Source organism: Rana temporaria, chromosome 1, assembly GCF_905171775.1.
Source record: "Rana temporaria chromosome 1, aRanTem1.1, whole genome shotgun sequence".
In the NCBI taxonomy this organism is placed as follows: domain Eukaryota; kingdom Metazoa; phylum Chordata; class Amphibia; order Anura; family Ranidae; genus Rana; species Rana temporaria.
Window position 1 is genome coordinate 123181962 of NC_053489.1, and position 27260 is coordinate 123209221.

The 27260-nt window shown below is 41.4% G+C and overlaps 1 protein-coding gene across 1 annotated transcript in view; it reads left to right on the forward strand.

Moving 5' to 3' along the window:
• SLF1 (SMC5-SMC6 complex localization factor 1) overlaps positions 1-25923 on the forward strand; it is a 157707-nt gene extending 131784 nt beyond the window's left edge. Inside the window, exons 15-18 of the mRNA XM_040342271.1 lie at positions 4316-4398; positions 18140-18232; positions 18537-18719; positions 24804-25923. Coding sequence (XP_040198205.1) covers positions 4316-4398; positions 18140-18232; positions 18537-18719; positions 24804-25282 — 838 coding nt within the window. The 3' untranslated portion in view covers positions 25283-25923. The remainder of the gene's footprint in view (positions 1-4315; positions 4399-18139; positions 18233-18536; positions 18720-24803) is intronic.
• Positions 25924-27260: the final 1337 nt, after the last annotated feature.

Below are 27260 nucleotides of genomic sequence, written 5' to 3' on the forward strand. Positions count from 1 at the left end.
GGACTGGATGTCTTCTGACACCCGCTGATCATCAGTAAAACTCACAGAACTGAGATCTGCCTATGCAAACAAGGTAGATCTCAGTTCTCACAGGGAAAGGATTTTGTGTTCCTGAAAAACGGGAAACAAATAAATCTAGTAAAAGCACCTAACATAATGCACAAAAACACTGGCTAGGCACACCGTTAACCCTTATATCACCCTAGATGTTTAACCCATTCCCATCCAGTGTCATTAGTACAGACATATTTTTTAGCACTGATCACTGTAGTAGTGTCACTGATGTCACTCGTTTCCACTGAACGGAACGGTTCGGGTCAGTAAATTTGGAACGGTTAGAATGGACTGGTCTATTCTCACGAGCGTTTCCACTGCAAATCGCACCGTCAGGGACCATACAGGATTTAGAAAAAATGCCTAGCGCGTCCACCAATCAGTGGAATGTATTGCATCTCCGCCCTAATGGAACTGTTCCATATTCTATGGCCCCACATCTGAAGCAGGACCCAGAATGGTCCAGTACGGTTCGGTTTTATGGCACATTTTCATAATGGAAACACCCAAAATAGCGTACCGTACCGAACCGAACCGATCCGCTCAGTGGAAACGAGACATTAGTGTCTGACTGTCCACCGCAGTATTGCAGTCCCACTATAAGTAGCTGATACAAGTATAAAAATACCAAAAGTCCTGTGCAAGAATTCTTAAAGTGCTGTAGTGCTCCAAAATATCACGCAGTGAACTGTGTTCCACAAACCCCCTTGTGCTTTTATTCACCAGATGGTATGGATCCCTTAGCAATACTGCATGTGGATCTATTAAGCTTATACTGGTGAGAAGGGAGATGTATCTTCCTATGTAGTCACCACTCATACATGAAGGAAAGAAAATCCATATGTATACCTTTGGTCTTGTGATAAGGCCATGTGGGAGGGGCGTAACGCATTGACGTAGATTCCGGTTTCTTAGTGACGTCACGTCCGGCGATCTGTTGAACGCATGCGAGGTCAAGCAAGTTTCTGGAGCGAGCAGACTGCCCTGCTATAAGTATTTATGTACAAAGCGAACACTGTAATGCCTTGTACACACGATCGGAATTTCCGATGGAAAAAGTCAGACGGAATTTTTTCAACGGATATTCCGACCGTGTGTGTGCTCCATCTGAGTTTTTCCATCAGATATGCCAACAGACTTAGAAAGAGAACACGTTCTCTTTTTTTCCGATGAAAAAAAATTGTATCGGAAATTCCATTTGTCTGTATGGAACTCCGACTGAGAAAAAAACACGCATGCTCAGGAACAAGTCAACGCATGCTCGGGAGCATTGAACTTCATTTTTCTCGGCTTGCCGTAGTGTTGTACGTCACTGTGTTTTGGACTGTCGGAATTTGGTGTGACAGTGTGTATGCAAGACAGCTTGAACGGAAATCCGTCAGAGTTTATCCCGACGGAAATTTCAATCGTGTGATTTTAAACATTTACTGTATATGATAAACGAAAACCTACTACACTATATGGATTCTCTTTCCTTACATAGTCACATCAAGTCTAAACTATGTGTGTGATTTTTTATTTTATTTTTATCAGTATTACATTGTATATCCCTGTATGTTGTGGTAATTCGGGTGCTTAGCTAATAGTTTTCTGAAATTATCGATGCTCTCCGCTGAAACCACTGCCTGTGGAAGAGGATCTCACATCCTAACCGCTCTTACAGTAAAGAACCCTCTACGTAGTTTAAGATTAAACCTCTTTTCTTCAAATTTTAGTGAATCTCTGTCTTAAAAAAAATCCCTTTTGCGGAAACGTTTTATCCCAAACCCCTCCTTTCTACACCAGCTCTCCAGCCACTTGTTTACTTCCCTAATCTCCCTCTGCCTTTCTGGTGTGGCTCGAGGTACAGGTAGTATTTCTGAGAATACTACCTTAGAGGTCCTTTTCCTCAATTTAGCTCCTAAGTCCCTAAAATTGTTTTTTATGGCACTCCATCTACCTCTGACTTCGTCATTGCGTGCCAACGTGCAACATGACAGTTGGATCTTTCCCAGCCCCTTTCATTAATCTGTCCACCAGATCCGTGATGCGTGGAACTAAAGCGCCCGGTAGACAACATGCAGTTTTACCGCTTCAGGTCTTTGAGACAGATTGCCCTCTCTGTCCTTCTAAGAATTGAGTCCCTGTCTTTTCTTTCACTGGAGGAGTTATTCTCCTGGCAGTGCTGGTCCCTGACTGGTTTGACCAATGTCACTCAATGGGGCGGACTTATTGGGATGTTCCAGCCCAGGACCAGCCTCCCTGACTCTTTTCCCTCTATCCTTTCTGACTGTCACCCATCTACTCTACTTTGGTGCCTTCACAGCTTTGTCTCCACCTGCCTCTGTGCTGGCACCTGCCTGGTATAATCCCAACTCTCCTTTAGTATGGAGGGACCTCTCAGTGTTGAAAGTTGATTTCCTAGATTCAGAACCTGGGCTTCCAGGGAAACAACGTGCTTAGATTTTGCATAGCAGTATTTGCCCTCGGTCAGATGATCAAGGAACACAAAATTATGCATGATGTGCAGAGAGTCGCATCTCCACACCCTGCTGGGCATCGTACCCACTAATTTAATGGGGATTGGGGTCTGTCCAAATTAACGAACAACTAGCTTTCTGACACTAAAACTCAACTATACACGGGTTCTCAACAAGACAATACACAGGAACTTGCAACACATGTGCACTCACAGTCCACGTGCACTCACACCTCTCCTTCATGTATGAGTGGTGACTACAGAGGAAAATACATTGCCTCGCTCACCAGTATAAGCTCAATAGACCCACATGCAGTATTGCTAAGGGGTCCATACCATCTGGTGAGTAAAAGCACAAGGGGGATTGGAACACAATTCACTGCGTGATATTTTGGATCACTACAGCACTTTAGGAATTCTTGCACAGAAGCACCTTGGAAGAAAGTATTGTTTTGGGACTTTTCTAGTCTATCTTGAAAAGGGAAGATAGCCGCTCCAGGTGGGAGCCTTAATGAAAATCCACCATTGCAGGTATCACAGGTGCAGGCAATGCATTCAGCAAGACAGGAACAAAAATGTTTCTCTACAACCGAACAATCTCTACTCTGAACAAGAGATTTAGTGTGAAATGCGTCCGCTGTCCAGGTTTTTGTTTTGTTTGATGTGAATTGTAGTGCTGTTCCTATTTCAATTAAGGCAACCATTGTTCAGAGTGCGGCTGTCCAGAAACATCTTTTTGTTTTGGACTTTCACTAGCTACCTGCTTTCTAGCTTATATGGACTTTTTGATTTATTTGGTTTGAAACCCACAAAGTGATTGGTTTATTGTTTATTTTATTTTTCGTTTGTTGTGATAATTAATACTGTTTGTTCTGTGGTTTGTTGTATACTACTGGAGTCTATTGCAAAGAAATAGATGACAGACCAAGCAGCAGCGTGTGAAGGGCAGGAGATTTCTTTGTGTACTTACTTTCAGACTTATCCTACTTACCTTCCCAAAAGAGCAGATACCTAGTGATTTTCTGAAGCGCTCCAGTCTCATTTCTGTTCATACTTTTAACATTTAATTATTATATTGTATGGAAATTCCCTAGGTCTTTTTCAGTTTTTTTAATTGTGTTAGTTTTTGTGTGCAGGCTTTTGGGTCACTTGAGAAACAGGGGTTCTTAGTAAGAACACATTGGTCCATAATTGGTATTCATGTGGCTAAATGTTATTGACTTTTCCTAGAGTCTGCATTCTTTTCTCAGCTACAATGTATGTACAGTAGGTACACTATATACAAGCAGTCAAAGCCAGGCTTTGACTGCTTGTATATAGTGTACCTACTGTACATACTTTACTGTTTTTATAGGGAAGATATTTGGTCCCTTGTTTGTATATGTGTATGTCTTTGAACTTTTTTTCAATAATAAATTATATATTTTCAATTTTGTGTTTATATTATACTTGCCTGGAGATGACCATTCAACGCCCTATATCCATTACCTACTTTTCTTATATTTCAATACCAGGGTTGGCACTCCATGACCATCACTATTTCAAATGATTGGTGGATCTTTACTATATATTACATATATGACTCCATTCTATTTTTTTTTTTTTTTTTAGGTTTATAAACATACTTTAATAGACAAGGTCTTAAAGATACCAGATTTAGTAATTTTACTTAAAAATAACAGGTGCTGACTTGTGTTGTAGAGCCTGACATCGAAATAAATGTAGAGGAATTTTATTTATGCATGTTACAAAATGTTAACTTCTTTGTTATGGCCATTTATTATTTATTTGTGGTTTGAACAGGATTGCCTCAAAGTTAAGGAAGAGGACTCAAGGAGGTGCCGATGCTACAGTGCGACTAAAATCCAGCTGCCAAAACAGGAAAGGTAGACCCCATTCTATTTACGTATCTTGTTATAGTTTAAATATTAACTACAGTAATTTAGAGCGCATTTTAACCACTTGCCTACTGTGCACATACACCCTCTTCCTGCCCAGGTGAAATTTCAGCTTCCGGCACTGCGTCGCTTTAACTGACAATTGCGCGGCCGTGCGATGTGGCTCCCAAACAAAATTTACGTACTTTTTTTCCCACAAATAGAGCTTTCTTTTGGTGGTATTTGATCGCCTGTGCGGTTTTATTTTTTGTGCTATAAACAAAAAAAGAGCGTACATTTTGAAAAAAACACAATATTTTTTACTTTTTGCTATAATAAATATCCAATTAAAAAAAAAAAAAAAAATTCTCAGTTTAGGCCGATACGTATTCTTCTACATATTTTTGGTAAAAAAAAAAAAAAAAAATCGCAATAAGCGTATAGTGACTGGTTTGCGTAAAAGTTAAAGCGCCTACAAAATAGGGAACATAATTATGATTTTTGTTTTATGATATTTTTATTTTTTACTAGGAATGGCGGCGATCTGATTTTTATTGGGACTGTGACATTATAGCGGACACATCGGACACTTTTGACACATTTTTGGGACCATTCACATTTATACAGTGAATAGTTGTATAAATATGCATTGATTACTGTATAAATGTGACTGGCAGTGAAGGGGTTAACCACTAGGGGGCGGGGAAGGGGTTAAATATGTAGCCTAGTCAGTGTTCTAACTGTAGGGGGAGGGGGGTGACTGGGAGAGGTGACCGATCTGTGTCCCTATGTACAAGGGACACAGCATCTGTCTCCTCTCCCTGACAGGTCGTGGATCTCTGTGTTTACACACAGAGATCCACAGTCCTGCTCAGTTACTGGGCAATTGCGGGTGCCCGACACATTGTGTTCCCAGTAACGCGACAGGTGCGCGCGCGCCCCCTAGTGGCTTTTAAAAGACAGGACGTCATATGACGTCCTGTCAGAACAATTGAGCTACCTTGCCTCCGTCATTTGACGGCGACTGGTGACTAAGTGGTTAAAGATTACTTTACAAAAAATAAATTCCACCCTCCCTAGCCCCCATAACTATACCTAGAACCCCCCCCCCCCCCAAGCGCTTACGTACCTCTCCTTGGTTACCCCAAATCTTCACCTGTACAGTAATTCCCCATAAGCTTGAATCAAAGTCTGTTGGGAGTTATTGTATAGACAGATTCTGAGTCTGTTCTGAGGTTTTCTTCATTAGATGACTAAAGAGGACATTTTTTTTTTTTAGTTAGGCATTTTTTTTAAAGTTCATGTTAGAAGTACACAACACCTTGCCCAAGTGCCAGAGGTGTTACTATCAGTATTTAGGGTTGAGCTCAGGCATTTTTCAGAGTCCAAACCCGGCTGAGCTATCCATCCAGGAAGCTGTCAAAGCGGACAAAGGTTGTGGAGGAATGCCCAGCCCCACAGCCACATATATACAAGGGGCATGTATGCACCCAGGGCGGGGAATATCTCCAACACCTAAGATTGGCTGTCCCCTTTGACAGCTTCTGGGTGGGATAGCTCAAGCGGGTTCAGAGTCATGGCTGAACATGCCTAATAGGCTCATACATGTCAGTATTACTGGAAGTGATGTGTACGTACTATATTCTTTATTCTCATATGTGTTAAACTATTTATGGCATCCTTTTTATTTGGTCAGTTTTGCAATATTTATTTATTTAGCCATTAAAAAACATAATTTCTGTACAATTTGTGTTTTGGCCATACATCTGTTCTGTTCTTAGTGTAGCTATCATCTGATTTGGTAGTATAATTCTGCCTGTCTGTCTGTTTCAGACCTAGACATTTTGTGAACAAAGGCTGGGTCTCGTTAGTTTGCACAAATTTCAGCATATGGACTGTTTTACTCCAGGCACGGAGCCCAGACTGCATCACCCTTGGCTTCATTTAAAACTGTATTTAAGCCCAAATATTTTACAATGAAGTCCTGTTATATTTCCCTCATCCCCCACACACAAGTTAGTAAAGAAAGTACTGCTATACTTGCTCCAAATTAGTAAACAGGTTTTAGATTCTTTAACAAATCTGTTTACAAGATATATTAACCACTTCCATACAGGGCATTTTCACCCCCTTCCTGCTCAGACCAATTTTTAGTTTTCAGCGCTGTTGCACTTTGAATGACAATTGCGGGGTCATGCAACACTGTACCCAAATGAAATCTTTATGTTTTCCCCCCACACAAATAGAGATTTTGTTTGGTGGTATTTGATCATCTCTGCGGTTTTTATTTTTTGCGCTATAAACGAAAGAAGAGTAAGGCCTCGTACACACGATAGGTTAACCAGAGGACAACGGTCTGATGGACCGTTTTCATCGGTCCAAACCGATCGTGTGTGGGCCCCATAGGTTATTTAACCATAGGTTAAAAAAAAGCCAACTTGCTTTAAATTTAACCTATGGATTCCTAACCGATGGGAAAAAAAACGATCGTTAGTAGGCGCAACCATCGGTTAAAAATCCACGTATGCTCAGAATCAAGTCGACGTATGCTTGGGAGCATTGAACTTCGTTTTTTTCAGCACGTCGTTGTGTTTCACGTCACCGCGTTCTGACACAATCGTTTTTTTAACCAATGGTGTGTAGGAACGACGGACCATCAGTCAGCTTCATAGGTTAACTGATGAAAACGGTCCATCAGACCGTTCTCATCGGATGGACTGATCGTGTGTACGAGGTTTAACCATTTTGAAAAAACACCATATTTTTTACTTTTTGATTTAATAAATATCATTTAAAAAAAAAAAAAAATTCCTCAGTTTAGAACGATACGTATTCTTCTACATATTTTTGGTAAAAAAAAATTGCAATAAGCGTATATTGATTGGTTTGCGCAAAAGTTATAGGACCAGATCCACAGAGAGAGTTTGCCGGCGTATCTACTGATACGCCGGCGTACTTTCAAATTTCCTGCGTCGTATCTTTAGTTTGAATCCTCAAACCAAGATACGAAGGGCATCTGGGTTCTATCCGACAGGCGTACGGCTTCGTACGCCTTCGGATCGTAGATGCAATACTTCGGCGTCCGCTGGGTGGAGTTTGCGTCGTTTTCCGCATCGGGTATGCAAATTAGCTATTTCCGACGATCCACAAACGTACGCGCGGCCGTCGCATTTTCTTACGTCGTCTCTAGTCGTTTTTTTCCGGCGTATAGTTAAAGCTGGTATTTTGCGGCGTATAGTTAGACTTGCCATGTTAAGTATGGCCGTCGTTCCCGTGTCGAAATTTGAATTTTTATTTTTTTGCGTAAGTCCTCCATGAATAGGGATGGACGTAATTCACGTCTAAGTTAAAAAAATGACGTTGTTGCGACGTCATTTAGCGCAATGCACGGCGGGAAATTTAGGGATGGTGCATGCGCAGTTCATTCGTCGCAGGGACGCGCTTTATTTAAATGAAACACGGCCCCTACTCGCCGATTTGAATTACGCGCCGAGAGATACACTACGCCGCCGTAACTTACGGCGCAAATTCTTTGTGGATTCAAAGAATTAAAAAGTAAGTTACAGCGGCGTAGCGTATCTCACATACGCTGCGCCTATCTAATTGTATGTGGATCTGGCCCATAGTGTCTACAAAATAGGGGATAGATTTATGGCATTTTTATTTATAATTTTTTTTTTTACTAGTAATGGCGGTGATCTGCAATTTTTATTGTGACTGTAACATTGCGGCGGACATATCGGACACTTTTGACACGTTTTTGGGACCATTCACATTTATACAGGGAAGGGGTTAACACTAGGGGGTGCTGAAGGGGTTAATATGTTCTCTGGGAGTGATTCTAACTGTAGGGGGGACTCACAAGGGGAAGAGACCAATCTGTGTTCCTCTGTACTGGGAACACACATCGGTCTCCTCACCTCTGACAGGAGTTGTATCTGTGTGTTTACACACACAGATCCACACTCCTGCCGTGATTGTCGGCAATCGCGGGTGCCCGGCGGTCGTTTGACATCCACTCTGAGGAAGATACAGTTCCTGCCGACGTCATATTACTTCAGCCCCCGAAGGATTTACCCCCTTCCCGACCAAGGCAGTTTTTGTGATGCGGGACTGCGTCGCTTTAACTGACAATTGCGTGGTCGTGCAACATTGTACCCACACAAAATTGATGTCTTCTTTTTCCCACAAATAGAGCTTTCTTTTGGTGGTATTTGATCACCTCTGAGATATTTTTTTTTGGGATATAAACAGAAGAAGACTAACAATTTTGGAAAAAAAAAAAAAAACATAATTTTTTACTTTTTTTCTATAATAAATATCCCAAATAGAAAAAAAAATGTCTTCATCAATTTAGGTTGATATATATTCTACCTATTTTTGGTTAAAAAAAAGTCCCATTTCTCTATATTAGGAAGCAGCGGCTACATGGGCACAGCCGCTGGTGCCAATTTGACAGTCATGCAGATGCATGTCCCCTAATGCTCACTTCGTTTGAGAAAACACATTCTCACAGCTGTAAAATTGAGACCCACGGCTATGTCCATGCAGCCACTGTTTCCCAATAGACATGAATGTAACTGCTTGTATGCGGATGCACAGAATATCAGTACATCCCGTGCAGGCATATACTGCCCTCCACACACATGTACACATGGTTATGCCTGTATGAATGAGGCCTTACACAGTATACATAACAATTTCGAAGGTGCAAAATCGTTTTTTATTGTCACACAGAAGTTGACTAAACAACAAATATAGACATTTGATGGTTTTTACAGGTAAAATATGGAATGGTCACACACCAGTACAATATCAGAATTTTGCTTGACCATAAAAAACAAAAAAAAATGTTCAACACTCCTGCATCTCTCTTGGCAATATCAACAGTGAGAATATTACTCAGTCAATATTTGGTAGAAGTCCTTCTAGTATTGCACAACTTCTAAGCAAAATTTCTCTCCAGATTGGATTGGGACTGTTAGTGAACAGCAGTTGTCTTGTCCTGCCCCATATTCTCTGTTGGGTTTAGGTCTGGGCTTTGGGCCTTCCAAGATGTTCAGCATCTTGTTTTCAAAACACTACAATGTAATTTTGACCATATATTTAGGGTCACTATCCTTCTAGAAGTTACCCTTTACCACAGAGTCAGTTCTTTGCTGAATGAACTATGTTTTCCTAGGTTTTGAATTGCCTTGTGTTTGAGTCCATCCATCCTGCCCTCAATGCTGACCTGTTTCTTAGTCCATGCCAGTGAAACACATTACCACACTGTCATTGGCGAAGGTGTTCTCAGACAGATGAACATTATAGGCTTTTCATCACATACACCTTTGGGATTAAAGTGATTGTAAAGGTATAAAAAAAAAGCCTGTTAAACTTTCCATCATGCAATGGTTTTGCACAGAGTAGCCCTGATCTCTTCTTTTTTGGTCCCCCGCCAGCAGTTCTGGCTCCTTCCCCCTTTCGAGTGCCCCCAATAGCAAGCCTATGGGGGCAGTTAAGCAGGCTTATTCCCAAGCCTGGCTCCTGTGAATGGACATTGTCCATTCACACACACAGACCGCGGCTCGACCCCACCCCTCACTCTCTCCTTGTCATTGGCTTGCTGGCTGTGATTGACAGCAGCTGGAGCCGATGGCCAATGAGGAGAGGCCCAGGAAAAGAATACATTAATGTAAAAAACCTTCTGCCTTTAGAACCACTTTAAGGCTAAATAGTTCCAATTTAGCTTCTTTAGACCGGGGAAGATTTTTACACATTTCCCATTTGGCATACCTCAACAGTACTTAAAGTGGAGGTTCACCCTAAAACAATTATCTAACATTACATCCAGCATACTAACGACATGTACAGTATGCAGGGGTTTTTTTTCGCTGTACATACCGTTATATTGTTATTTTGCTGTACATACCGTTATATTGTTATTTTCCCCCTGGCTTCCGGATTCTGATTCCCGCAGGACTGGGCGTTCCTATCCCTGGGTTAGATGATTGACGTCTGGTGAAAAACTTCTCATGGCGCACAAGGCGTGTCACCAGTTTTCCGTAAATAATTGACCTGCGAGTCGGCGCTATACGGCGCCTGTGCCCACCGTGTAGAGCCGACTGTGCAGGCACCATATAGAGCCGACTTGCAGGTCGGCTGTTTACGGAAAACTGGTGACGCGCCTTGTGCGCCATGGGAAGTTTTTCACCAGACGTCAATCATCTAACCCAGAGATTGGAACGCCCAGTCCCGCGGGAACCAGAACCCGGAAGCCAGGGGGAAAATAACAATATAACGGTATGTACAGCGAAAAAAAAAATACCTGCATACTGTACATGTCGTTAGTATGCTGGATGTAATGTTAGATAATTGTTTTAGGGTGAACCTCCAGTTTAATATTGTTCCATCTTTTGTGGAGTGTATGAGTAATGCTGGCCATACACTATACGAAAATTCGGCCGAAAATCGGTCATTCAGACAGTTCTTTAGTTTTTCCGCCAGTTAATGGGCACAAAATCGATAATCGTTGGGACGTTTTTGAGCCGAAAAAACGAAGGACACATTTGGAAATTTATGTCCACTGAACGATTTATCGGTCATTACATGATGGCACTATCGTTTGCGCTCACGACCGAAAGGTCATTCGGACGATTTTTTGTGGAGTGTATGGCCAGCATTAGAGAATTCCTATGGACCGTTTTTACCTACCTGGCCTGTGAAATTTAACTTCTTCTTTAGCGTTACCAGACTAGACTAGCTAGCTTTTGTGTCTTTTTTTCAACCAGACTAACTATGTAACTATGTAACATTGTTCTGGAGGGTTTTTTTAATTTTTTAACCTAATTCTGATTGGTGCCTCTCTAAAACTTTATCCCAGAATTGTTTTGACAGTGTATTGGTTATCATGATACTTTTTGTTTCCCTTTTTTTCTCGAACAAATCCTAGTGCCTCCCAGAGGAACGTGTATTTTTGGGAACATGTAACACTTAAAAAGCAGTTGGTTGTAACGGTGCTTATTTAGAAGTTTCAGGGTTGAATACTTATGCAGTCGATATTTCTGATTTAGTTTTTATTTGCGACTTGGAAGACTTTTTTACTACTTTAGCATTATGTACTATTTTATTTTGAACAGTGGTACACAATGACAGGTATATGCATTTTTATTACAGGTTATAACCATACAAAATGTGCAAACATCCAGGGGAAAGAATAATTATCAATTCTATATGATATTAGGAGTAGTTGTGGTCTAATCTGCCAAGTTGCATTGAACTTTAGCAATTTAATCCTATTATGCAGGGTTCATACACTCTCCGGACAGTTTATTAGGTAAATCTGTTCAATTGCTTGGTAACACAAATTGCTAATCAGCCAATCACATGGCAGCAACACAATGTATTTAGACATGGCGAAGACAACTTACTGAAGTTGAAACAGAGCATCAGAATGGGGAAGAAAGGGGATTTAAGGGATGTGGCATGGTTGTTGGTGCCAGACAGGCTGGTCTGAGTATTTCCAAAACTGCTGTTCTACTGGGATTTGCACACACAGCCATCTGTAGGATTTACAGAGAATGGTCCAAAAAAGAGAAAATATCCAGATGAGAATGAGCAGACTGGTTCGAGATGATAGAAAGGCAACAGTAACTAAAAGTAACACTCCTTACAACCAAGGTATGCAGATTACCATCTCTAAATGCACAAAACATCAAGCCTTGAAGCAGATGGGCTACAGCAGCAGAAGACCACACTGGGTGTCACTCCTGTCAGCTAATGCCTTGTACACACTACCGGTTTTCCCGGCGGTAAAAAGTCTGCCTGGAAAACCAAGGGGAAAACCGAGAACTAGCTCGGTAGCTTTTTCCCCTACACACAGCCGGGTTTCCCAACAGGAAAACTGCCATGAGAGCTTTTGTCGGGAAAACCGGCCATGTGTATGCTCCACCGTAGGTTTTCCCCATAGGGAAACTGCCGGCTTAAAAACCGCCGGTAATACTGGTGGGAAAAAGAGAACATGTTCCTGTCAGGAAAACTGCGATAAAGCATACACATGGCCGGGATTCCCAGCCAAAAGCTTTCATGACAGTTTTCCTGGCAGGAAAACCGGTTGTGTGTACGAGGCACAAGAAGAGGAAACTGAGGCTACAATTTGTACAGGCTCACCAAAGTTGGACAATAGAAGAATGGAAAAACGTTGCCTGGTGATGAGTCTCAATATCAGCTGCGATATTCAAATGGTAGAATCAGATTTTGGCGTATACAACATGAAAGCATGGATCCATCCTGCCTTGTATCAATGGTTTAGGCTGGTGGTGTAATAATGTGGGGGATATTTCCTTAGTACACTTTGGGCCCCTTAGTACCAATTGAGCATCGTTCAAATGCCATGGCCTGAGTATGGTTGCTGACCATGTCCATCCCTTTATGACTACAGGGTAATCATCTTCTGATAGCTACGTCTAGCAGGATAATGCACCATGTCACAAAGCTCAAATCCTCTCATTACTGGTTTCTTAAACCTGACAATGAATTCACTGTACTCCAATGGTCTCCACAGTCACCAGCTCAATCCAATAGAGCACCTTTGAAATGGTGGAATGGGAGATTCGAATCATGGATGTGCAGCCGACAAATCTGCAGCTACTGCGTGATGCTATCATGTTAATAAGGACCAAGATCTCAGAGTAATGTTTCCAACACCTTGTTGAATCTATGCCATGAGGTATTAAGGCAGTTCTTAGGCCCCGTACACACGAGAGGATCGATCCGCTGGAATTGATCCGCGGACCGGTTTCAGCGGATAGATCCCCTGGTGTGTACGATCCAGCGGATATTTTTCTGCGGATTTTTTTCCCCGGTGATGGATTTCCAGCCGATCAAAATTTCTTAGCATGCTAAGAAATCTATCCGCTGGAATCCAGTCCAGCGGATTGATCCGCTGGTCTGTACAGACTCAGCGGATCAATCCATCCGATTCCATCCCTCGCATGCGTCGTAATGATTCGACGCATGCGTGGAAGTCCTTATATGACAGCGTCGCGCACGTCGCCGCGTCATCATCGCGGCGACGGCGCGACATGTCACCGCGGAGGGAATTCCGCAGGGATTTTGATCTCATGGTTAGTACAACCATGAGATAAAAATCCGCCAGAGGATTTATCCGCGGAAACGGTCCTCCGGACCGTTTCTGCGGATCGATCCTCTCGTGTGTACTAGGCCTTAGGGAAAAAGGGGGTCCAACTCGGTACTAGCAAGGTGTACCTAATAAAGTGTCTGGAGAGTGGATATTTCCTGAATATGTTTGGGTCATTTTTTTTTAAATGAACAGGTGCCGTGTATTACCAAGGATAGTATCTGGGTAGATGTATAGGATAATCAATGTCCTACTGTGAAATTACAGTTTTTAAACCGAGGAGTTAAATTATTGAAGAACCTAAATGTATGTCTTCAGCCACATTTTCTTGAGAATGTTCTTTTTCAAGGGGTTATCAGAATCCTATTACGGGGTAGGTATGTCAAGACTGTCTTCTTTGGACCACACCTCATCAACTGCTGCCCACAATGTATGTGTAGCTTAGAGGACTGAGTACACAGCATTTACATTATGCAAAAATTCATGCCGTCTGAATACTGTAGATGTACAGACACTGATGCCCCGTACACATGTGCAGGATTTCTGTTGGGAAATCTCGAGGGGAAAGCCGAGAACCTGCTTGGTCAGTCTTTCCCCCTACACGCAGCCGGTTTTCCCGACAGGAAAACTGCGATGGAGCTTTGGCCGGGAATCCTGGCCATATGTATGCTCCATTGCAGTGTTTCCCATAGGAAAACTGCCAAGAACCACCGGGCAAAAGTCCACCGGTTTTCCCGGCGGGAAAAAAAGATAGCTGGTCCTCTTTTTTTTTTTTTGTCTGGCGGTTTTTGGACAGTTTTCCCATCGGAGAAACTGCGAGGACCATACACACGGCCGGGATTCCTGGCCAAAAGCTCTCCTCGCAGTTCTCCTGACGAGAAAACCGGCCGTGTGTACGAGGCATTACAGAGGGTGATTTTGGATGAAAGCTGATTGAATATTGACATGTTTTTAGATTGAGGGAAGAAACCAGAGCAGGGGAAACCTCACAAATGAAAAAAAAAAAAATTCAGTCTTTGCCATACACATGTTCATAATATTGCTTAATCATATATAATAAAATTAAAAGATTAGGTCACATCCTAAAGCCTGACTCTAGCCAAAGGAGTTAAAGAAAAGAAAAATAAGTCCTCCTAGATTACTTTAGGCTGTCCCCTTTTCAGGTATAGTTACTATATGTAAAATAAAAATAAGTGCCTATACTGCGTATAATTCAGTAATACACTGTCTCACCCTGCACATGTTCAGTTTCTCTCTATTTTTTGGCACTGTGCCCAATTTGTAGAGGCCAATCTACTGACAGCTTAAAATACTGTTATTCAGTGTCCCTGGGCTTCACCAAAATGGCAGCCTCTGGCAAAAAGAAACAGGAGCAATTGCTGGAGGAAATGTACAGCACACACTCATTTTGGTAGTATAATTAATTTGGAATGTAGGTTTCTTCCTAAAGAACAATATTTTTATCAAGTTGTTATGAAGTTTAAGATAGGTGTACAATACTGCCTAACTGGAAGAAGTCTAAAAAACAGCGTGCGGGTCCCCCCAAAATCCATACCAGACCCATATCTGAGCACGCAGCCCGGTCGGTCAGGAAAAGGGGTGGGGACGAGCAAGCGCCCCCTCCTCCTGAACTGTACCAAGCCGCATGCTCTCAACATGGGGGGTGGGGGCAGGGGGGCACCCTGCGGCCCCCCCACCCCAAAGCACCTTGTCCCTATGTTGATGAGGACAAGGGCCTCTTCCCGACAGCCCTGAGTTCCCCCTCATGATAAGCCACTGGCAAAGTCCCATCCTGGAGGCGACTTGAAGTTGCGTTGTAAGTTGCCACAAGTCGCGCTGTGGTCCACGCTCAAGTCGTGTCCAAGTTGCCTCGCAAAGTCGTGCACAAAGTCGTGTTGCCCCTGTGTGAACCGGCTCTTATTCAACTTATTTTGTATACAAGTATACGGTTGTAAGTCGTTCCACTATTTTTCCAAGCACACAATAAAAAAAGTTTTCATCATGCACTTCAACAGGAATCCATTAAATAGAATCTATTTTTGATCAGTGTATTTATGGTAAATAATGTGACGGGCCTTTCACTTGTATTTCTGTTTTGTAAATTACCCATACTTTGTACTGAAAAGGCATATTGAGCAGAGTTGTTCTAAACATGCTGGGCCAGATTCACAAAGGACTTACGACGGCGTATCTACTGATACGCCGTCGTATGTCCGAATGAGCGCCGTCGTATCTATGCGCCTGATTCTTAGAATCAGTTACGCTTGAATTCGGCCAAGATACGACTGATGTAAGTCTCCTATGCCGTCGTATCTTGGGTGCATATTTACGCTGGCCGCTAGGGGCGCTTCCGTATATATTTCCGCGTCGAATATGCAAATGAGCTAGATACGCCGATTCACGAACGTACTTGCGCCCGGCGTATTAATACACGCTGTTTACGTAAGGCGTACAACCAGCGTAACTTTACCCCTCATAAAGCAGGTGTAAGTCATGTTAACCTATGGACGTCGGAACAGCGTCGTATTTTACGTTGTTTGCGTAAGTCGTACGTGAATGGGGCTGGGCATAAAGCATTGAGCCGACGTATCTTGGGGAGTATTTGCGTCGTGACTCTGAGCATGCGCCGTTCGATCGGCCACTCATTTACATGGGGTCACGGCTCATTGTAATACAACACGCCCACTGCCTTGATAATTTGAGTTAGGCGGGCTTATGCCGGCCCATTTACACTACGCCGCCGTAACTTAGAGCGCAAGTTCTTTCTGAATACGGTACTCGCCTCTCTAAGTTACGGCGGCGTAGCGTATATGAGATGCGCTACGCCAACAGAAAGTTAGGCCATTCTTTCTGAATCCGGGCTGCTATCTCTTAGCAAAGCATTCACTTTGCTGCATCCCAAAGCACTATGTCGTGTTTGCGGCACCTGAATGCTCTGATGTCAAGGATCTTTTAACTTCAATGGCTGCTTCAGAATCGTACCTGTGAAAAAAAAGTTGTACCTATTGGGTTTTTTATTTTCAGTAAAATAAACTGTAAAAATCAACTGCAGGTCACAAGTTAAATCAGTTTGTGAACTGTTGTAGCATTTTGTAAACTATTGCAATGGGACTAAAATTAAAAACATCTGCTGCTCCACTCAATTTGTCTTTATTTCTAGAGAGTTAAGAAAGGGCCTTATGATTAATAACTACCATGTAAAACTTACCAAGCCATTCTACTATCACTGCTAATGTGTGTTATTGGTTTTCAATGAATCCTGAATTGATCACAGTGGACAAGCCTGTGATTTATTATCTAGGGCAGCAGCTCTGCTTTTGGTCCCATTTTTTTTTTTTTTTTAACAAAAGAAAAAAATTGATCTTTATGTTAGGAAAGATGAAGTCAGCACAGTATCTGAACCACTGCTGAGATCCAGAATGGGCCTACTAGAGGTTCAGTCAGACATGGACAGAGAGATTCAGCAAGGCACAAAGTGCTAAGTTGGCCACACACATTAAGATTTCTCTTGAATTAGTCCATTCACTAACCACGATACGATAAACAGCGTCTGCAATGCTGACTATTGTGTTCTGATAGCCGGCACCTGTGGCTATCATAATACCCAAACTGAAAAATCGACTTTTGTCAAGCCAGTTGGTGCAAACATGGTTGTCCACTGGACAAATTTCACCCAGTACCTGCCGCTTAGGCCAAAATCAGTCGTTGTATGGCCAACTTGACATTGGTAAACAGGATGCAGAATGTGTGATTACATCTAGACAAACATTAAAAAGGTTATTTTATTTAAGCTTGTTTTATAGACATCACCCCATGTTTATTGAAAAATATACTTTCAATTAACATGAATATATATACTAATGTAAGTATCGATCTCTCGCTCTCTCTTTCTGTATGTATGTGTGTGTGTGTGTGTGTGTATATATGTATGTGTGTGTGTATATATATATATATATATATATATATATATATGTGTGTGTATTTGCTTTTAGAGTATAAAGATGCCAGTGACATTTACATTTTGTCTCCACAAGTTTAGATGCTGTCTCCACTCCGCACATTATTCTCTCAGTGTCTCTGTAGTCAAGACAGCTTACCGAGGAGCAGCAAACCATCTGCTAAAGGATTTGAAATTGTGAATTATCCTTTACTGTGCGGAGGCACTCGTGCTTGGCCAGGAACATTCATTTGAATTAAGCTATAAATGCAGTGTAAAAGGACGACTTGTGTAATGGAGGTTCATGAATAATTTTAAGGGAAGGGCAACTGCACACTCTAAACTTTTATTGCCTGAAAACCGAGTGTTTTTGGAGTTCACTGTTCATTTTGCGTTTTTATTGTAAGCCATAGAAGCTTTAAAAGTGAAAGGAGGGGGATTAGGCGAGATGATTCTCCTGCTAGGGATAGAGCAGAATTGTCTGACTGCTCTCTTTGCAATACACTGCTAGGTTTGTGCAAAGTTTTCTTTTATTCCCAAGCTGAGTTTGGGTGATTGTTCTCTCTTTCTCGATAAATGCAGTTTGTGGTATTAGTAAAATCTTGGTGCACAGCTTGACAGGATAACTTCCAGGCACCCTGCTGCTTATTCTTACATTGCTTAAATATTTTTTTCTCAATTTTCCTGGGTAGGAGAAACTGTCCTTCATAGAATTTGCAGAAGCAACAATGTCATAAAGCTCACTGAACAACTCAGCCTTCCAGGAGTCAGCGTTAATGCCAAAGGTGAGTTTTTTTTTAAATGTTTATCTTTATTGCTACTTGCATTTCTCACAAAGAACAATTATGTAGTGATTCAGGTTGGCAGAACTCAGTTTTTTTAGGCTTGATCCATTTGTTCCAATATTGACGTTGACAGTATTGATTTTTTGATTTTTTTTGTTCTTTTCCTTCATCATGCTTATGAGTATTTAACACAGATACAGCACACAATGGAGCTTTGCCAAGTTTTTTTTTTTTTTTTTAACTGTGGGATGTGTATAGTGTTCTAGCTGGATTCTTTTTTAATTGTTGCTGATTTATAACTCAGACAATGCTGGCTGGACGCCTTTGCATGAAGCGTGTAACCATGGCAGCACAGAATGTGTCCGTGAAATTTTGCAGCGCTGCCCAGAAGTAGACCTGCTCAGTCATGTGGATGGTGTGACTCCCTTACATGATGCTCTACAAAACAGACACATTGATATTGGCAAAATACTACTTCAGCATGGGGGTAAGCAAATTAAAATGTTTTTTTGCTTTAGCTTTACAGTTATTCTATATGTTTGGTTAATGACTTAACCTGTTGTACTTTTGCTGTGATGCTTCCCTAACAACCTCCATAAATATGTTGAAGAATTTGGGCATTTTGTTTTGTAGTGTTGTGAACATACGTGTATACTTATTATTTTAAGTTGTAATGGTGCACAAATTAAACTGAAAGAATTACGTGCATGGTAAGTTTTTTTGAAAAGTTTTTTTGTTTCCTTTAAATTAAATTTAAATAAGAAAAATATTTTGTATATTTGGTGTGGTGTATGATTTGTTACATTTAGTAGTAACCAGCAGTCGCACTCACAGTGAATATAGCTTCCTAATTTCTACTTCTCTCCTTTGAAGTGGCAAGAATAAATTGATCAATACAGCCTAAATTTCCTTAGTTAAAATATATTTTATACTTGGTGTAGACTTCTGTACAAAGCCGTGAACATGGCAGGATTAACTACTAAAGATTTTTTGGTGTTTTTCGAGCTTGTACATAAAATTGTTATTATGCATTTTAACCTAAAATAAAACTATATATGCAGTGGGTCAAAATCACCAATAGACTCCCATATGCTACATTTTAGCACATTTAAATGACTTCTGTGGGGATAATGCATGTGTTTCGCAGGCTTCTTCTGCCCTCTAAAGGCCACTTAGTGTCTTTATTGAAGACACAAGATCAGTGTCTGTCTCTCTTGTTCCTCGTCATTCCTGCACCTTGTATTTATCGAAGTGTGTTTGCCTCTCTCCTAGGTGTTTTATTTACCAGCACAAGCATTGCCAGCCAATATCTGGATGCTGTGCAATCGGTCTAAGTCATGCAGCAGCCAATATTAGATTAGACTTTGCTCTAGCTTAAGAAATGGTTGAGCTTTAAAGTGTTTGGTAGGGATGATCTTCTTGTCCTGTGGGAGGAGAGACACTCAAACTTGCATTCATCAACTACTTCACACACCAATGCTGGCAGTATGCAGACTCATCTTTGGCTTTGTCACAGTCTGGGGACTGGCCTGTCAAGTGATCTGACACCAACAGGCTGAAAACTGCATTAGAAATGCAGGGCTGATTTCACATGCTAGTTCTTGCTATAATTTTAATTTAGTTCTGTGCTTTTTATGTAGAAGCAAGTTTGGTCAAAGAATTTCAGCCTTTATAAAAAAAATGTTGCTTTTGGATATTCTCCTCGCTGTGTGATGCCTCTTAAAATAAACTCATACATTAGGATATTGGATCTCTTGCACAAAAAGCAGTTATCCAAACAGTTCAAACATACAAAATAACAGCTCTTATCTCACTTAAAATACACTTAAAAGAATCAATTTTTTATTATTCTTTTATACTGCAATGAAGAAATAAAAAAGACTGTTGCTATTTAGTGCTTTCTTTTACAAACCTTTATGTGTGCTACCCGTGTTCTCATAGTGGTGATTAGTAGGGTTGGGCCAAAAATACATAGGTTCGATTAAAGGCAGTGAGTAACATTCTTTTGCAGAATCTAAACCTCATTAAAGTCAATGGGAACCCAAAGTTCATAAACAGTAATGGACATTTTCTGTGCAAATAGGCAATGGTTTGGTAAAGAAATAGCATGGGGACTGACAACTGTCCTGAGGAATATGTACCAAAGCAAAAAAAAAAAAAACATTTAGGAAGTAACGTTTTTATTTATGCTTTAAAGTGGTTGTAAGGCTACATGTCCACGGACATTTTAAAAAACGGGCTGTAAAGCTAGTACAGACGCCAGGAAAAAAACAGCGTTTTTAACGCAATTTTTTCTGCGTTTTGCATTGAATTCAATGCACGTTTTGCCGCGCTAGTTTTCAGCCGCGTTTTTCTGTCTATTCAAAATCAATGGTCCCCCGTATTCCAATAAAAAAATTGGTCTTATTTGGCTCTATGTTTACATTTGGTACATATAATGCAACACAAAGTAAAAGTGGCGCATTTTAGAACTACCAGAATTTGGCGCACAAGCTGATGTCAGAACCAAAAGTGTTGCAAATGCTTCATGGATTTGGAACAATACAATAACAAGAGAGATAAACGGCAGTAAAGTGGCGCAGCAGCTTTATTGAATTCCCCCCATATATGTGTATTTGCATTTGCTTACAGTTAGTTGTGCTGTATTTTCCAAATGCTACTTACAGGCCTATTTTCAGTCAGGGTAAACTATTATGGATGTCTGCATTCATCATAGCAGTCAAGACAACACTGTTAGCTTCACTATATTTATTTAAATAGATGGTTTCCCTACACGCAATGTATCCAGTGTATCTTCTGTCAGCTGTAGTCGGGGTATGCGCTATTGTTACCTTACCCTGACTTTAAGTGCTCTGGGTTTGTGATGCATTAAGCTTTGACACAGGCAGAAATGAATCCTCTCAACACATCTAATGCGTTAAGGGTCTAAATGTGAAGATAATGCAAACAAGTCTCTCTAAGCTTAAGCCGGGTACGCAGGAGCCGAATGTCGGGAAACATGGACCGGTTCATAAAAAGCTGTGCGACATTCAGCCCATGTGTACGTCGAACGTGCACGCTGCAAAAACCAGCAGCCAACAGACTCCCAGTCAGCACTTTCAGCCAATGGCTGAGAGCACTGATCGAAAGTGTTCTGGCGGGGGGGTTCCCTATCAGAACTCAACAGCTCAGAGGGGGAGATCGTTGCACTCATGTTGGATCATTAGTACATTGTCTCCGACCAGGGCTGACAGTTTCTTTTTCCTCAGGAACAGAGGGGAAGAGGATCCGATCATGGGGCTGCCAGTGCCTTCAAGGCTTCAACACAGGTGTGATTTGGGGGAGTCTAAATATACGACATTGCACTTTGTCTCTCTGGCATATTAGTCATAAGTTAACAAAATCAGAACCCAGCAGCCATGGTATGTGACACACTGAGACAGAGCCAGCCAGAGCCATGATAGAGTGCCTGCTGCCTGTGAGTTATCATAATGCTGATGATAATAGCCAGTTGCCGATCACCCGAAAGCAGATTTACTGCTACAGGGCGGTCATGCTGCGAAGGATCACGTATATACATGATCCTGCATTTCTTGGTCCACCGGTACCCGCTGATCGCTATGTGCACAGGCAGAACGGTGGTCTGCCTATGTAAACAAGGCAGATGGACCATTTTCATCAGACAAACCGATCGTGTGTGGGCCCCATCGTTTTTTTTCCCCATCGGTGAAAAAACTTAGAACCTGTTTTAAAATTATCTGATGGTTAAAAAACCGATAGAAAAAAACGATCGTCTGTGGGGAAATCCATTGGTTAAAAATCCATGCATGCTCAGAATCAAGTCGACGCATGCTCGGAAGCATTGAACTTCATTTTTCTCAGCACGTCGTTGTGTTTTTTGTCACCGCGTTCTGACACAATAATTTTTTTAACTGATGGTGTGTAGGCAAGACTGATAAAAGTCAGCTTCATCGGATATCTGATGAAAAAATCCATCAGACCGTTTTTACCGGATGAACCGATCGTGTGTACAGGGCATTAGTGTCTTGATTTGTCCACCACCGCTGTCCTGCTATGAGTCGCTGATTGACGCCATTACTAGTACAAAAAAAAATATGTCCCTGGATTTCATTAAAAAAATCTGGTCACCTTACCCTGAAGCCTTCTTCACAAATAAAATGGAAATGTTTTTTTATAGGATTAAGTAAATTTTTATGGCAAAGAAGGGAATTTGCAATGAATTCATCTCATCACTCTTCATAACATTCTGGAGTACAGTGGAGCCTTGGGTTACGAGGATAATTCATTCCAGAGAATTGCTTGTAATCCAAAGCACTCGCATATCAAAGCTAGTTTCCCCTTAGTCAATCGAAACAAAAATAAATTGTTCCACATTGACTTCTATGGCATGCAATACTGCAGAGGTGGGGGGATCGCCGGAGAGACTATACTCAACCGCCCTTGGAAACCCCCGGAAAGGCTCGGGAACAGAGTATTTCCAAAGGGCTCTAAACGACTCCGGCGCCCCTGCACCTCTGGCCAAATGCGGTACCACACACAACGCAGAGGCTTGAATCCTGCTCGTTTTGCGAGACAACACTCGCAAACCGAGTCAGGATTTCAAAAAAACATATTGCGAAATGCTCGTTAACTGAGGTATAGTTAAAGTTGTTCTAAAGGCTGGATACTGATACTAAATACAATGTTTAATTTACAGTATCGCTTCTCTTTCTGTATGTGGATGGCACTGTAGTTATAATAATACAAAATAATATCTAAGTACCTTTTTCCTAATCGATCTACAGCTGTTACGTGACCCAGCTCTTTCCAAGCCTGTCTGTAGGGAAACATAAGCAGGAGGAACTTCTAGTACTCTGCTGCTGGTCACATGTTCAAAAAAATAAAGAAAAAATCCTGCCTTTGGTATACACAGTAAAAATAAATAATCTAAATCAACGGTTTTAAATCATACAAATATATTTTTTTAAATCAAATCTTCATTTTTTAACAATAACATGGTGTGGATGGATTTCTGTGTCATACCCCTCCAGCCTATGTCTTTGAACAACAGGGAGGAGAAGCCTCCATCACTCAAGATGTATTATCCATCCCCCGTTTTCTTTAGCTAGTTAGGGGGTATGAAGAAGGAGGGAGTGGGCTGTCAGATGTAATGGCGAGGAATTGCTTTGCATAGAAACTCACTGAAAACTGCGCATGTGCAGAAGCTGAATCTCCAACTGCATTGAGGACATGATCAAAAGGGGGAGGTAGAGAGCGGCAGGATCAACCAGGATTTTTGCAGAATACAGAAAACAAATCTCATAGTGGCTGAGTAAGTATGAACATGGCATTTATTGATAGTTTTTATGTTATGGGTTTAGTGACACTTGAATGCATTCCCTGCATTAAAGTTGTCTACAGTGTGTACTTATCTCAATCCAGAGCACTAAGTGTCATTTCTCTCTGTTAGCTTCATCCGCTATCGGCTGCTATCATCACTTTTGGCAAGTTATCCCGACACCAAGAGAGAAAAAAAAGTGACGGGAAGGGATATCCAGTGCACAGCCTGTAATTGACAGATTCAGCCCTTCCTGTGTGCTGTGTGAAGGAGGTGTGTCTCTCCCCTCCAATCAACCTTCAGAGCTCTTCTCGCTGAGCTCTGGCAGAGTGTAATTTCAGCTCCCCACCCCCTGCTTTCTGGACAATCGGTCATACTGTATCATTTATAACAGAATGTAGAGGAGAGAGTACTGAAGATAAACAAGTACAACTTATTTAGAAGGATTTATTTAATCTCTGTAAATCAGCTGAGGCTAGTCACTTCACTTGGTCAGGGTTTACAACCACTTTAAGGTGAAAAATGTCCCTGTATTTGTATCACCCCCCCCCTGTATACTTACCTGAGCCCTATCTCGATGTAGCGTTGTTCCTCTCTGTAGTAGCGCTCTGTCTTTCTGCTCACAGAACCAGCAGTGGGAGCCATTGACCATGTAGCTGTCAGTCAAATCCTGAGAGCAGGGGGTTGGGCTGAGTCGCTCTTGTGTATGTTAATAGACACACTGTCCAGTTCAGAAGAAAGCCTACACATGCACCCCCATAAGAATCGGCTATAATATATTTGTTATTGAATATATGAATTATATTACGTATAACATGTTTTTTATTTTATTTAAAATTAAATAAGCTTACAGTGAGCTATAATTTTATATACTTAAAGGAAACCTGTGCTGACATACGTAGCCTGACATCACATATCTTTGCTTCTGAAAATGATAGCTGCCATATATTGACCCAACAATGTATACAATTATGGATTTCTGACTATACTGTGGCATCACTGGCTGCATGCTTGTTCCAGATAAGTGACTCTAATAGTACTTAAGTACGAGGTCAAGAACAGGGCATAGTTTCTAAAATTGTGACTAAAGACTTTGAGCCAAAGTCAGAACATACGTGATATTGCTTGACTTAGTTTAAGCAAGTGTAAAAATGTCAGGTTGATTTGTCGTACTAGATTTCGGAAAATTTGCAGGATTGTTGTCCTAAAATAGAAGGCCATTGTGTAATTAGTTCCAACACTTTTTCTTTTCAGGATCAGTCCTTTTGCAGCAGATGGATTGTTTCGGGAACTTTCCATTGGATTATGTCTGTTCACCACATCTGAAAAATGAACTTTTTGCAGTTGTCCAGGTGGAGGAAACCATTGAGGAGTTTCACAATAAGACTGTTTTAAAATCTGAAGGCCATAAACTTGAATTTGGTGCCTTTCTCCTAACACGAATGTTATTAAATTTCATTTGTCTATATGGTCTGCCTTCAGATCTTGGTACTGCCAAGATAGTTTGCCCTAATTCCGCTTTTTTGTTCAGTTATACAAAAAAAACACCTTCGTCATTTAGTAACTCTATAGTAGAGTGCTATATTGGAGCTGTAGCTACTATGCATACGTTGAGTGATTTTTTACATACTGTTCCGGAATCTTTGTTGCAGAACCCTGGTTTCAATGTGCAAGTTCTGTTCACTCTTCTACGCACCCTGGCCTCTTGTTCATCAGTTCCTATAATGGAATAATGTGACCAGATATGCAGTGTACAAGGCTCATTGTACATAATAACACATTAATGACAAACTTACATGACATTGCTGCCAAATTTCTGCACTAGCATACACTTTTCCAGTAGGGAGAATGTTTTTGTTTTTCCCAAAATCCCAAAGTTTGTTATACAACTCTGTTTTCTGCCATTAAGTGGTTGGTAAATATACATATTGTACGTAACAAAATGCAGTTCTGCTCTTCCACTGACGAAGGCCAGAACAGTACTGCCAATATTGCAGTAGCACTGGCAACACTTACTTGATCACGTCTATTTGTTGGACAGTCCTCAACATTTCCAAAATCAAAAGAACTAGAAATGTGTTATGAAGCTATAGAAGGTATATCTTTACATGCACTGGTAAGGTCATTTAAAGGAAAAGTCCAGCATGAGCTTTTTAGGCTGGGCTTCTCCTAAGGGTCACAGGAGTGCAATTAGTTTTGCACTCCTGTGACCCGTTTTCAGCAGAGAGCAGTCTGAAGTCCGCTCTCCGCTGACGTCACGGCCATCAGTCGGGACAGCGTGTCATCCCGATTTCCAGGTCTGGATCCGCCAGCTGCCTTGATTGATGGCAGTCTCAGTGACTCAGCGAGCCACTGAGATGGCCGCTCCCCGCCCCTCCACTGCTTAGCACTCTCATGAGCGCTGAGAAGTAGAGCAGAAGCGATGCTGACTGACAGTCACCATTGTTTTGCCCGGGGAGGAGTGAGAACCGAACCATTGGCGGTGTTCGTGGCTCGGTTCTCAGTGCAGAGATGGCGGGGACAGATGCAGCATCGGTCTGATGCTGCATCCACAAGGTAAGTATATCTAGTGGAAAAAAAGCCCAGACTTCTCTTTTAAATATCATAGCTCAAAATTGGGTATAGTTGCTTGTAAGAATATTAGATACAGGGGTTGATTTACTAAAAAAAGAAAGTGCAAAATATGGTGCAGCTCTGCTTAGAAACCAATCAACTTCCAGTTTTTGTATCCAAGTTTAAAGTGGTATAAATTGCAGCACTCCCACCACTGACCTTCACCTGGTCTTAGTTCCAGGTTTGCGGGCTCCAGCAACTAGAATTGCCGTGCCACAATGAGGGTGCGCGGGAGTCATGGCCACAGCACAGCTCTCTGAAGGAACGGCACAGGCATCCTGTTCTTTCAGTTCACATGCGCCGGTGATGTCACTGGTTGAAAAAAACAAATATCTCTTAAACGGTGCTCATTTAGGAGATACCCATTTTACCTACAGGTAAGCTTTATTATAAGCTTACCTATAGGTAAAAGTCACAAAGCGGACTTTGCCGCTGCTTTAATTGAACAAACTCTCCAGTTTTAGTAAATAAACCCCACAGTCTTGGAATAAAAAGCATGCCTCGTGGCTTGAGGAAAGTTATTTTTTTTTATTTTCAGAGCTACCCCTTTTTTATAGCAGGAACTGACTTGACTCATGGTCAGTTCTGTGTCACCTGTCAGGTAACAGCCCCCTGGCTGCTTGTCTGAAAGAGCTCTAACTAGCAGAGTGATCTTCCTGACTGCCACGTATATGACTAGAATGCCAAAATTACCAAATCTTTAGGTAAAACGTTAAATGTATGTACATAGGAAAAGTTTTTTGCCGATGTTCCACTTAAAATGATGTCAGGCAGAAGAGAAGGTAGGCCAGCTCTTTCTATAACATTTTTGGCAAATATGGTAACGTACTTTAAAAAGGACAAGTCCAAAATAAGGTCTGCAACTAAGTATTTCTTTTAAAATTATCACGTATGCATTACTGTAGTTTTCTGCTTCCCTAATGTGATGCTGATCACAATTTCTGAATTGTTAAAAATAGTGTTTACAAAGCCTTTGATAACGTTAGTTACAGAGTCCTGTAAGTGTTGTCAAAATTTTCTGCTTGTTTTAATGGGACTCCTTGCTGTGTCTTTGTTGTTTTACATTGTTAGGGGTTTTTACCTGAATGTATTTTTTAT